General features: G+C 38.2%; 2 protein-coding genes across 2 annotated transcripts in view; one reads left to right on the top strand and one right to left on the bottom strand.

Moving 5' to 3' along the window:
- Positions 1–28: 28 nt before the first annotated feature.
- LOC126774922 (uncharacterized) lies at positions 29–12,585 on the bottom strand. The gene is made up of 5 exons (XM_050496582.1): positions 12,398–12,585; positions 879–934; positions 389–456; positions 118–303; positions 29–40 (listed from the first exon to the last, which is right to left on the bottom strand). The coding sequence occupies exons 1-5, from the start codon at positions 12,583–12,585 to the stop codon at positions 29–31; spliced, it is 510 nt and encodes a 169-aa protein (XP_050352539.1).
- The window catches only part of LOC126773644 (uncharacterized), a 115,950-nt gene continuing 114,145 nt past the window's right edge, over positions 12,520–14,324 (top strand). Inside the window, exon 1 of the mRNA XM_050494650.1 lies at positions 12,520–13,686. Coding sequence (XP_050350607.1) covers positions 12,811–13,686 — 876 coding nt within the window. The 5' untranslated portion in view covers positions 12,520–12,810. The remainder of the gene's footprint in view (positions 13,687–14,324) is intronic.

Genomic DNA, 14,324 nt, shown 5'->3' with positions numbered 1-14,324 from the left:
ATTAGCTTTACATTCGACTCTATTTCCGCTAAATGATTTTCTTTGAATCCGTGAATATTTTGGTGATATTGGTTTATTACTGCATTTTTGAGGTTTGAGAATGTTTTTCGTTTTTACCAAATCATTTTTATGAAGTTTTGAAGGCGGCTTTTTATTTAAACTTGCACTTCTTTCATTGTCACTAGATTTTTTCTTTTGAAATAATTTGTCGATCTTAGCTGAGTTAAGCTTAGAAAAAGTAGGTTTTTCGACAGTTCTTTGGGCCTGATTAATTGTTTTAGTTGGTTCCGGTGGAGAACTATCCTATCGGACAAAATTAGAAATTAGAACTTAACAACACTTTTTATATATTCTTATAAGATGGTAATAAGTGGAATCAATTAAATACCGATTTCAAAGAAACGATTCTTACTATTTGTTCTATCGTAGTGATGTCCAAAAACGTTCCCGTTTTATCTACAAAAAATTAAATATAATTGAATGCTTAAGTTGATAAATTTCCTACAGCAGTTTACTATATTCAAAAAACTATTTAATTTTGTCTACGATTGGTACAATAGTATACGAGGCGTGATTACCAGCATCTCAATAAAAAAAATCCTAAAAACGCAGGAACTTATAGGAACGGTAAGTTCCTGCGTCAGATAGATGCGATTGAATTAATTTATGCAGTAATGAGTCGTTGGTTCGGCCTTGTAAGATATTAACGGAATACTTTCATGAAAAAATATTCAGTACTTTATGTATGCACACATTACGAGGTATTAATGTTTACAAAGTAAAAGAACTTGAAACATAAAACTTTTTTGAATGTAGTTTACTACTATTAATACGAGTGCTATCAAAAGCAATTTAAGAAATGATGTCTATTTCTTTACCTGTTCTTCCTACGACATAACCATTTGATAACTTTCCTTGACGTTTTTCCCAGGATCTGTGGATGACAAAGCTGTTTTAAAACTTATAATTAGTATATTTTATTAATATTTTGACGTCTCAGTATCTAAATATTTTTTATTATTATGATAATAGTATATAGTATAGTTAAATTATTATTTTGAGTTACTGCGTCTCACCTGGATGCTTTAAATAGGTATTTCTCATAACCAGCTGAAATAAACGTGTCAGGTGGTTCTACGGCAACGTAAGCTGCAGAATTCTTTAACTCTAAAGGACCTTCAATTTTTTGCCCGTCTAGTAAATATAGATCTATAGTGGAATGCCTTAAATTAAAACAATAATAATATAGTTAGTTATTATTAAACGAGTATTTATTTTTTACTCCAATATAAATTACTCATATTTTTACTACACGATAAAAAAAGCTAAAATGTGAGTGAAAGAGAAAGCTACAGTCACTCTCACAATTTCAACAATAAGTGATTGTTTGTAATTTACAATATTATTTTGCTTACCTACGTATTAGTAAAGAGACCAAATAAAACGAATGTTGAACTATCAGATATTGATTTTGGAGATTCCGATATATGTAGAGAAATTTTATGCATGTAAACATATGAAAGCTAAAAGTAGATAGGCAAAATAAGGCAATATAAGGCAATATAATGCGTATCTTTTTACTAGTAGCGTTTGCAAAAGTATTAGAGATTTTTTTATTTTCAAATTTAATGGGTAAGTTAGATCGATTACGTGATTAATTTGTATAACTGAAAAACGAAAGTCTTAAGAGTAACTGAGTAAGTAAGCACTAAACCAACTAATTATGATGAAATACATATTATCTCACATAGAACCATATTGAGATTTTGCTAAATAAGATTTAGTGGCATCCCACCATTTTAAATCGTCAGCTTCCAAGTGATATTTTCTTGGAGGCGAATATTGCTGTCCATTTGAAAACACAAATATATCGATGGAATCCCAATCTCTTGAATTACGGGGAACATGTGGTCCATTCATTTATATAACAAGAGAATGAACAGATCCAAATAGATTACAAGAATGCTTGAGTTTCCTTTTTAATATGTTTTTTAAATTCGTTTTTTCGTTTTATACGGAATAATACTTATTATTAATTTTGGGATATTGGTCAAAACGTGAATATATATTCTGTAGTGAATAGATTCAGTACCAGTTTTATTAAGATAATTTCGATATAAATTAGCTAAATTATAAATAAATAAACTAAAATGAAGTTGTCATTATTATAGCTTTTTTCTTTAGCTTCGGTTTGTATCTGGAAGGATAGGCGCAATTTATTCTGCCAATGTCACGAACATAGGTACATAGAAGACTGATCCATATCAGAATTCTCTGCTTATAAAATTCTTATACTTTGTGTTATAAGTGTTATGACACATTAAATTTAATTTGATTATACATTAAACAACTTGTTTTTGTACTTAAATCAAATAAATAAATAAAGTAAATGAAAATAATGTCGTCGAATTGTGTTTCTAATTTGTATTATTTGACAAACTTAAGAACTTAACTTAAACTTATTGACTTAACTTGAACTTATTGACTTTGACACTTTATGTGATATACATATATATATTCTTAACCATCTTCGACCGAATGTATCAGTTCCTTTTATCGGAATATATTTAAAAAAAAAGAAAGGTTCATCACCCGTCATAGAAGAAGAATATCACTTTTGGCGCGAAGTTTGGATGCTTCGAACATAAAATTATTGAATTGTAATTTTTAGTTGGTTATGTTAGCATTTAAAGTAATTTATGATTGTTTTGCTTGTTATTTACGTATTTCTTATTATAAAGTCAAATACTTATTTATGTATTCTTTTAAAAAAGTCATTTTCACTTCTGGTTTATAAGAATATATTATCGTCTTAATACGAGATAAAGAGGATAATACAAAAATCCACATTAGTATGAAGTTGGTGGGGTTCATTCATCGGACATATTTTGTTTTTAAAATTCGAATAATATAGACACAGATATATTTAAATTGACAAGTGTTATTATAAATTCTTTCATACGTAGTATGTTTTTGTTTAAAAAAGTACAATCATATTTACGTAATAAACATTTTTTACCCAAAATAAGGTAGGGTTCACACCCTATTCAGTATTGATGCGCTTTATAAGCTAAGGTGAACGGTCGCCGCGCCCACGGGGTGGCAAATGATACATTAAAATATAAATTACATAACGTTACCCTTGAAAGGTTTGTTAAATATGGAGGCGATATACGGCTTAATGGCCAATTAGGAAAGTCAAACATTGTCACAAGACCAAAAAAGCCAACATAAGTCTTTTTATATATTTTTGTTTGAAATTTTAAAGCCTGCTTGAAAAGATTATGTTATTTATATTGAGAAATTAACCCAGCCCTGCTACAATGCTCCAGAGAGCAAACAAAGTAATTTCTTATCATAATTAAGCTCCTTTCACTAGATAGCACATGGTCACTACTTTTTTAAATTAGATTAAAACGACAAAGGAAAAAAGTAGATAATTAGGCTTAAGCTCATTAATTTTTTTTTATATGTCCGGGATGGCAAATGACTCTACTCCACCTGATGGTAAGTGGTAGTAGAGTCCAAACGCGACGACGGCCAGTACAGTCGGGAAGAATGTTCTGTACTAGCCGTCATCGCCTTGCCGGCCCGCAAGATGCCTCTTCACGCCTCGTTTGAAGGAACCCGGGTTGTAAGAGGAGGGGAACACGTGAGCTGGTAAGGAATTCCATTTTTTGGTAGTGCGACAAAGAAAGGAGTTGCCAAATTTCTTTGTGCGCGATGGAATTGATGTCACAGTTAGGCGGTGACATCGAGAACCAGCTCGCGTGGACTTAAGAAGGAAGGGGGAAGCAGGAATTAGAGAGAATAATTCCTCAGAGCACTCGCCGTGATACAGTCGATAGAAAGCGCTCAGTGCTGCTATCTCGCGACGCAATTGTAAAGGTTCAAGGGTGTTTGTGACCTTTACGTCGCCAATAATGCGTACTGCACGTCGCTGCAACCGGTCCAAGGCCTCCAGTAGGTACTTAGCGGAGCCATCCCAAAGGTGCGAGCAATACTCAACGCAAGACCGTACCTGTGTTTTGTATAACAGGCACAGTTGTTGCGGCGTGAAAAACCGCCGCACCTTGTTCAGAACTCCGAGTTTTCGTGAAGCTGTTTTTATAATAGCCTCGATGTAATCCCTTGGACTAAGGTCGCAGCGAACGTCCATCCCCAGCATGGCGATTTTGCTTTGTATCATCAGCGGTATGCCACAGAGGGAGGGATGAGGGTAAAATGGTGACTTTTTCGCTGTGAGAGCGCATACCTGTGTTTTCTTGGCATTAAACTCAACAAGATTATCAGAACCCCATTTGGCAATGAGCTCTATCGTCCTATCGAGCTCAATGACAAGATTCTCCCGCCTCTCATCAGTTTCCGCCCGCCCAGCCACTGCGCGTCTGTGGTATCCACCATGCACTGTACTATCATCTGCATAGCAATGTATGTTCCCAAGAGAGAGCATATCACTGATATGCAAAAGAAAGAGTGTGGGAGATAGCACAGACCCCTGGGGGACCCCAGCATTCACTACATAGAATTGTGAAATGCAACCATCTACTAAAACACGAAGGCTACGCTTGTGTGGGAAGCTGGCAATCCAGGTGCATAGCTGAGCAGGCAGACCATATGCCGGTAGCTTGGAGAGAAGACTTCTGTGCCAGACCCTGTCGAAAGCCTTGGAGATATCGAGGCTGACAGCCAACGATTCTCCATGCTTGTCGATAGCTTCACCCCAGAGGTGTGTTACGTACGCTAGAAGATCACCTGTGGACCGTTTTGGTCAAAACCCGTACTGACGATCATTAATTAGACAGTGATCTTCTAGGTAATGGATCAGTTGGTTGTTTAGAATCCGTTCCATCACCTTACAAAGTACTGAGGTGATAGCTATTGGTCGATAATTTGCCGGGTCAGACCGATCCCCTTTTTTGGGAACCGCTTGCACATTAGCTCTTCTCCAAGCCTCCGGCACACATCCCGAAGAGAGAGAAAGTTGGAACAGGCGCGTTAACACAGGAGACAGCTCCGCCGCGCACTTCTTCAGCACAATGGCTGGTATTCCATCAGGACCGCTAGCTTTCCGTATATCGAGTGATTGCAGCTCCGCACGCACATCACGTTGCCTGATTTTGATGTCAGGCATCGTGTGGCCACATGAAGGTATTGTTGGTGGCTGCGCACTACAATCATCGATCACAGAGTTGTCGGCAAAGAGTTTAGCCAGGAGGTCGGCTTTCTCCTGCGGACTGTGAGCTAGCGATCCGTCCGGATTTCTGAGCGGTGGTAGCGAAGGTTGGCAGAAATTGTTTTGCACAGACTTGGTCAGACGCCAGAAGCTACGGGAGCCCCTAGGATGCGAAATAAGGTCATGACCAATCTGTACAATGCGCTGTGCATCCGCTCTCGTGCCTTTCTATAGGACTTGGAATTTTTATTGTAGTTTGCTTTCAGTGAGTCAATGTTAGATGCCCCGCTAATGCAGCCGTTGATCCACGCGCGATATGCCGCCTGCTTAGATGACACAGCGTCGGCACATTCACGAGTGAACCAACGGTTACGCGTGCCCCTATTGATGAGATCTGAGCTAGGAATGTAGTATTCCATTCCTAACATGATCTCATCAGCAACAGCAGCGGCACTAGCTGTCGGGTCATTCCCACTGAAGCAACGTTCCTTCCAAGGGACTGACGCATAGTAATCGCGCTTACCGTCCCAATCTGCCGACTTATGCCAAACGCGACGTTTGCATACCGCTGATGGCGGCAGCTTGGCCTGTGGCACTTTGGTAGATATAAGGCCGTGATCCGAAGAACCAAGTGGAGCTTGAACCACAACCTGATATTCCACCGGGTGAGAAGTCAGCAGAAGATCCAGTAGAGAAGGCGCTTGCCCATCAATGTCTGGGATCCTGGTGGGCTGATCAACCAGTTGGGTCAAGTCGTGTGTGAGAGCAAAAGTATGAGCAGTTCTTCCAGCATGGTCAGTGTTGAGGGATTTCAACCATGATTCATGGTGAGCATTAAAATCCCCCAAAAACACCAATTCCGCGTTAGGAAACTGCTCTTGCGCAGCATCTGCCACCCGACTAAGATGGTCAAATAATCGGCTTGTCTCCAAGTCACCATTGTGGATCTGTAGAGGCACACGTAGACTCGACTCTGACGAACCAGGTCCACACGTACCACCAACATGGAGAAGGAGGGGTCCTCCAAGCAGCGCAATCAGTGACAACAAACATCCGCCCTGACGAACAAGCATACTCCGGCTTTCGCTTTAAAAGATTCTTCTAGCATGTAGCCGGGATAGTTAAGGTAGCTGGTGTCGGCAGGGCGGAGTATTTGCGTCTCCGTGAGAAACAGCATTGCTGGCCGTGCTGTCTCGAGATGGTGGTGGACAGCGTTGAGGTTAGCGTGGAGTCCTCGGATGTTAGAGAACTCGACCTCAAACAGCGTGGGTATGGTGAGGGTGTGCACCGCTGAACGACCGTTATTTCTTAATTGCGCTACCATTTGGAAAAATAAGGAAAAGAGACGTGAAGCGAGCGACGTATTGCCACGATAGGGATGGGCAAAGTATGGAGACGTGTTTTCCCAAATGTTTGCCAAAAAGGAAAATATACTGATCCGCCGGACGGAAGGGCCCCCGAACCCCCCCGAAAGTGGCCGCCGGGACCCCACCTTCCGGTTACCAACCGGCACGACGGTCCACCCCGAGATTATGCGTGGCCTGGTGGGGCAGCCTCGCGAGCTGGTTAGGCACGCTCGGGCCCCTGTACTATGCCACGGGCGGCCAGCGGAACAGCTGTTTCTTCGGGTCTCCCTATCCGGCAGGTCAATACAGTTTCCCCCGGCATTGGTTCAACAGCCGTCTCCACTGGACCAACACCCATCGCGGGAATACTCGCTCGGGCCCTGGCTGTACGCTGGCTGACCTCGAAACGCGGCTGCAAGCCACTTCACGAGTTTTTCACCATGCGTACGGTGGTAACAAGCCAGGCGGATGTTTAACATCCTACCACCAGATGAGCAGATGGTCGCTCAGATATCCCTTAGTCGCCTCTTACGACACCCATGGGAAAGAGAGGGGCAGTGAAATGTATTCTTATTATAGTATTTCGTATAAAATTTATATAGTATTTCGTTAAAAGTGTCCTTTTTATCAAAAAGGGTAACTTTATAGTCTTAAAGGTTAACTGCAGTATTTACTGTAATCAGTACATACTAATTTATTACTACACCAAGGTGCATTAATCAAACCCCATCGGTTGATAAAAAGTTTTTCTGTCGAGATATTGGCAGCCCGGAGTCCGGAAGTTGATAGAGTTTATACTCCCGTGCCTCGTAAAGCACGTTAATCCTGCGACTTATCTATTCAGTATTGTCAGACTGCCGTTTAATTGGGCGCAGAGGAAACGGTTGAAGGATGCTCTTGTGTTTGTGCATACCTTTATGCCCTATAATAATATGTCATGCGCAATGAAATTGGTCAAGAGGACATAATAAACTAGTAAAACGATGACTCAAAGTCAAATGTACCTGTAAATTTCAATTTATATAATGTTTCCGCTCCTGGGTAAGACCACCCACACATCTATAATTCTACTGTCAAATAGCAATGTGTCGTATGTACTTGTATCCGGTATAAAGGGTGAGTGAACTACAACAGTGTAATTGTGGGTAAAATACATACAGTGATAAATATCTTCGGTGAAGCAATTTACCATTTATTGATCTTGAAGAGTAACTGGCCATAGTTAAGTTGGATTGGAGTACAAATGTCGAGTGGGTCAAGTTAAATTGGAGAAAAAAAAAATTTACCACATTAACCCGTGTCATTTTTCGTTGAAAGTCTTAAATCAAACCTAAATATATACATAGTCATAGGTGAGTGCGCTTGATTTTATTTAACTAATAAAATTTACGTACAAATATATTTATACAAAGCCAAGATGGCCCCGTGGTAAGAACGCGTGAATCTCAAGCAAAGATTTCGGGTCGTAACCCAGGCAAGTACCACGGAATGTTCATGTGTTAAAGTGTTTATAATTAATCTCGTACTTGCCAGCGAAGAAAACCTAGACGTTTAAAGGCCGTTATTTACTTTATTTAAATTATGACACTTAAAATGAGTGTTTTATTATTTATGAAAACATTCTCGTTTGGTATTTTTGCAATTTTCTATTTTTATACGTTTTGGGAGTTTTTTTATACGTTTTATACGTTTTTTTATATTTTAATGGTTTTATATGAACAGGTCTTATCTCTAAAATCAACACTACTGAAATATACATTAACAATATTATGAGTATTATTTATAACGTAAAAGCATGGGAATCAGTAACTTTCTTAAAAAACAATGTTGACTCTAAATATAAATAAAAAAAAAAGCAATTATGTTTATGTCCTTGAATTTCTGTATTAAATAAATGAAAACATTATCCTTAAAAATAAACTTTTTATGTAAATGTAAACGAATACGGACAAAGTAACCAGTAATTGCTGTAACGTATTTGCATTTTCATTCAAAACATTAAAGAGCGCGTGCGAATCATTTACGTTACAGACGTGAAACGTTAATACGACGGAAAAGTTTTACTCAAATGTTACATACATAAACGTTACATACATTTTTTTTAGTTATTAGGTCTTACTTTAACCGCGCTCAACGTTACACTCGAACACTTTTGATTGAATTGATATCGAATGTTCAGCTACTTAATTAGAAATGAAATGTATGCTTAAGATATTATAATTTACGAGTATAACTTATATAAATTGCTCCAATGACTTACGGCACACATTGCCGTGCTGTCTATAATATTTAAAGTTTATGCAACACGCTGTAAACACAATTACAAGTAGTAAAAGCGATTTGTCACGGTATTAAATGTATCGCCTTCGTTATACTTGCGTGTTTTCACTTGCTACAGATTTGAATGCGGTATCTGAGATGTCCGCATTATTTGCAACGCAAATCGCTACAGAGGTCACAAGATCACTTCGATTTCACAATTTTAAATTGTATCCTAATTTGCTATCCTACTTACTTTTTAATAATTATTTACAAATTATAGTTATAATATAAACAGGCATACTGATGGTAAGGTATAACTATTGCCCATAGACAATGGTAATGTATGTGTTTTAATATATGCTGTATGTATATCCTATGTGCTACCGTATAATATTTATAATATAATAAAATTAACGTTTTTTTCCGTCTAGAAATTCTGTCTTATGTCGGAAAGCACGTAAAGCCATTGGTCCTGCGCCTGAACTTTTTCCCGTCGGGAAAGATTGACATATGTCCTATCGCATAATAAGAGTGAGAGAGTGTGTACCCGTGTTTGGATACACACATGTGCATAACATCTCGTGCGCCCGGTGCGCAGTTGGCTAATCATCGTTGAGAATGGCTGCGGAAAACGGTCAGAAGAATATTATATATCATTCTTGGTAGATTTATAGTAAGCTAGTGCATATAAAACGAAGTAAAAATTATAACCTTAAAGTAAAATCATATATTTGATAAAAACTTGACGTTAATTGCAACGAATATAGCTACCGCACCTTAACCGGCTTGATCCGTATTTTAAAATTTAAAATATACCAGTTTATTTCCCGTATCGAGTATCTTTTACTTCGATAAATCGATTTTCATTGAAGAAATACTATACAGTTCTAGGAAACGTGATGTTTACGCAAACTTTCGAGACGGCTGCGGTTACTCCAAAGTTGGTATGTTTTGGTAATTCCAAGCAATACGACTAACACCGTAGTATATATTATCGTGTAACAGATCATACTTTATTTAATTTTTTTACTTATTTTATTCGTAAGAAACAATGGTATGTTTTTTTATGTTGGTGATAGAATGTTTATAAAAATCAGCATTTCGCCGGCGGGAATTATTAAGAATGATTAGCCAACTATTATGCATATATTTTTAGACAAGACTTGTGCAGAATAATATGTCCTGAATTTATGAACACACTATTGTGTTTGTTCGCAAACAAAGGTGCACTCTCATGATCCGATTGGACGGCAAATCTAACGCGACCGGAATCTGAGGCAGGAGTGTCAATTGACTAAGAGCCGGTACTGAAATTTGTGCCCTTTGCGAGAAGTAGTAGGAAGAAAGGGTTTTTGCCGATCAGTTGGTCATTTACAGGCTGTGACTTTTTTAATACTCATAGTCTAAAGTGATTTGTTCAAATTATGAGACAGTAAAATAATAAAAAAAACACATATTTATTAGGTTTTTATTGTAAAGAATTAGCAAATACGAATTGAAGGAAACGACTATTTAATAATAAAATATATACGCGTCCGATAAAATTAGTTGGACTCGCTGTTGTCATTTGTTCTTACTCGAATTTTAGGAAACGAATTAATATTCATCAAAAATATGCATATCAACGACATACGCGTACATACAAACAATGTATAAGCCTTAGATTGGTCTCAGTGGCATACTTTTTAGAGGTCTATATTCACCAGTAGTTGAACCCGAGCTTAATGATGATGACCTACCATTTTATTATGATGATAATTTCTGGTATTGGTCTGGTTAATCTATGTAGATCCAATTAAACTACTAAGGCGTGGAGTTAGTATTAATTGATTTTAATTCAGAATATACATAAACATAAATAAATAATTAATTTATATGTATAATCCTTGTTAACACAAAAATGCTTAAATAATAATAAACCTTTATGTTTAAAATGTCCGCGTTTACTCACATAGCGACGACACAAGCGTATTGCGTTTCAGAAAATGTTTTCCCATACAAATATTAGTACAAATTTTTATTTGATTTATTTATAGTTTTATTCAGGCTGAATCTATATTCGGAACTGGTGGTAACGTTTCATTAATATGGTAAAATGATCATTCAAATAGCACTACTTAAATGTAGTTTATTTGTATCCGTTTTTTAAATTTTTATTTTGAAAATTCTTACTCTATGATTATACATACATAGCAGTTACTTGTTCGTGTATCGTTTTTTGCAATTATGTAAGATAATGTATGGCTTCACTTAATTGTATAACACTAAGTCGATAATCCAAACATTACAGACATGTCATTTATTACTTCAGAGTCAATAAGCTGTGTATATATGTGTATAAAAATCTCTTTTTGATAATATAATGACATTGTTTATGAGAAACACTAATAAATTATGATAAATATTATTATATAAATTAATAAGAATAAGTTTCATATCTTAAAACGGTTAGGTACTGGTTTTAATTGGACTTAAGGTAACACGATCTAGGTGCTACCAATATTGATAAGTTCCTATAATATATACTTTTGTATCTTATTCCATAATTTTGAAGGCACGTCGGGACGACTTAAAGGAATCTACATGATCCATGATACGAGCACATACTTAAATTTAAAGTCTTAAAATTTAAATATTATCGTCTGTAAATTATATATTAACTTTAATACATAATTGCTGGTGGTAGGGCTTTGTGCAAGCTCGTCTGGGTAGGTACCACCCACTCATCAGATATTTACCCGCTAAACAGCAGTACTTGGTAGTATTGTATTCCGGTTTGAAGGGTGAGTGAGCCAGTGTAATTATAGGCACAAGTGACAAAACATCTTAGTCCCCAGGGTTGGTGGCGCATTGTGCGGGCGCACTTACCATCACTGTGCGGGTGCACCTACGAATTCTATAAAAAAACACGTTATATTTTACATATTATATAATATCATTATTATTCGTTTAAAATATATTCGCAGATAGTGATTAGTCTTGTAAGGGACGATAGCGTGTCTGAATAGATCTGGAGATAAAGATGACGCGCATAGCGTAGAACAGTGAAATGAGTAAAAAACTAGGGGAGCATAAATAAATAGGCGCGCGCTATTCGTGGCGGCCGCGCGTGCGCCGTGCGCCATACCCACAGATATAGCTGATGAGCATGAGACTGATTTAGTTATAGCACGATTATTTCATTGATGATTTTTAAAGATAGTTTTGAAGATATTTTTTGCTTGTCAATTGTAAAATACACAAAATCCATTTCAACTTATTAATTATTTACAATTTAGAAAATTTGTAAGATGTTAGATTTTTGAAAATAAATTTCTACTTATATGCAATCATAGAGCTGAATACAATAGTTTGAAGTTAGTTTTGTAATTGATTCGTACAACTGAATTTTTAAGTTTACATGTAATACTATTACTTATTCACCTTCAACAGCTTCTAATAAACTTATATGATCAGATAAGTTGCACATTGGTCCGATTAAATAAGTTTATGTGAAGCAATTATCATAGAATAGAAAATGAAAGAATGGAAACTAATTATGAATTGACAGTAAAAATATCGATACGTCTAGACCGTGAGTAGTAGTGTAGTCGTAATTTTATCAGGTGCTAACCGAGTGAGCAAGGAGGACATGTGCCGGGAGCGGGAGCACGACGCCGGAGGGAGCGGCGAGGGGCCGCGGCGCGTCCTCCGTCCTCCCGGCTCGCGCCTCGCGCCGCAGTTCGCGCGAGGTGCCGCCGTCGGCTTTACGTCTGTTATTTGCGCTATACACACGCCCGCGCCGTTCGAATCGCGCCGCATACTTTCGATACACCGACCGCCTTTGTTTACTCCCCACGCGCGCTCATACAAAACAGCTGTTCCTAGCGATCTGTCGTGATCACTGTTAGTGTCGTTTTGTGTGCCAGATAGGAATAAGTGTGACCCGTCCTGTGTTCGTATGTTTATTGTGTGTTCATGGGGTTCGCGGCGCGGCCCTAAAGTGCAGCAGTGCTGAGCTCGCAGTGTGACGCGAGCGACTTGGCCATGGCGGCGACTGCCCGGCGGGAAATAGACACGGGCGAGGAGGATATAGCTGCCATCGCCAAACAGATTTCTGATCATGCGGAAGCAATATATCAGACTTGGAAAGCGCGTGGCCTTGCGCCCACGGAGATTTTGTCATGCAGGCCCACGCCCGGGCTCAAGCTGGCTGAGAGCTTGAGGACGAAACCGAAACCAGAGCCTAAGCCTGACATAAAACAACGTCCAGAGTTTCGTAGAGACCGCCCAGAGCTACGTGAGCAACGATCCGAGTTACGTGCCGAGAGAACAGAACCAAGACGAGATATTCGACATAATCCGGAAAACGAGACAATAGAAGTTACGCTACCGCCAGATTTAGTACCGGAGCGTAACGGAACTGGGTCTGGAACGAACGTTAGACGCGCTGATGTCGCTGCAATGCGGCTGGAGGTAGCTCGAGAGGAAGAAAGACTTCTTCGAGCTTTGCGCACAGGGGGGGTTGTCGCCGAGCGTCCTTCAGAAAGGCCCGATGTCGTACCTCCCGTTTCACTTGTAGATTATGCTAAAAGTCGGTATCAGGACCGGTTGGATACTGGGGCAAGAAAGCCAGCAGCGGGCGCTAGTGGAGAGCGGAGAGCTTCGTTTGGTTCTCATGTCACTGAAGCCAGATCCAAATTTGAGGCACGAGCTCGTCGCGCTTCTAGTGCTGGCACTGGAGAAGCCGCGTCTTCACAGGGCACTGCGCCTGTTCGTCCTTTTCTAACGCGTGGTTCTGTAGCTGAGCGTGTACTTATGTTTGAGCGATGTCCTAGTGAAGCAACGCTAGAATTAGCGAAAAGGAAGTCTCCGGCAGCCACTACGTGGCGAGGACCGCACGATGTCATTATAAGAGCACAGGTAAGTTCAATACGTTTACTTAACAGATCAAAAATATGAAATTGATATAAACATGCATTGTATTATGACAAGATATCTCATGCTCATTGTATTATTTTATTGTATGACGTAGCAGTAGCTGTTAAATATATATATATATATATATATATATATATAATGGCAAAAATTTGTATATTCCATTACAACGCCAACTGTGCATATTCGATGACATCACCTACCAAAGGACAAATGATTAGATGATCTTTTTAAATATCAAACCTATTAATAATTTCATGTCAACAAACTGAGAACTTGAGTTTAATAACAAATACGCATTGTGGCAAGGCTTGTTTAAATTTTGACAGGCTTAGAAGCCAAATATTCTTTATATTCTTAGCCTTGATTTAGCTTGCTGTCTTCTCTGTATACGTATATAAAAATAATTAATTTTATCAGATTCCGATTTCCTTATCAACTTTCATACTACCCACTAACTATTATTTTACAAGCAATGCTTTTATTAGAAGTTATATTCACCACTTACTGCAAACAAACACCGTTCCCTGTAACACCAAAATAATATTAATAAATTATATAATCAATTATATTGTTATAAATAATTATATTGTTGAAAAATTTCAATGGATATAAGAAGTTAA

The sequence above is a fragment of the Nymphalis io genome, chromosome 2 (assembly GCF_905147045.1).
Source record: "Nymphalis io chromosome 2, ilAglIoxx1.1, whole genome shotgun sequence".
NCBI classification, from domain to species: Eukaryota; Metazoa; Arthropoda; class Insecta; order Lepidoptera; family Nymphalidae; genus Nymphalis; species Nymphalis io.
The sequence above is the reverse complement of the archived record's forward strand: the minus strand, read 5'-3'. Positions and strand labels throughout refer to the sequence as shown.

Coding starts and splice junctions, on each gene's coding strand:
- LOC126774922 (XM_050496582.1), bottom strand. CDS start 12,585: ATGCGGCGCGATTCGAACGGCGCGGGCGTGTGTATAGCGCAAATAACA. Junction 457..878: donor TTATGTCGTAGGAAGAACAG/GTAAAGAAATAG, acceptor AATTTTTTGTAG/ATAAAACGGGAACGTTTTTG. Junction 304..388: donor GAATCGTTTCTTTGAAATCG/GTATTTAATTGA, acceptor TTTGTCCGATAG/GATAGTTCTCCACCGGAACC.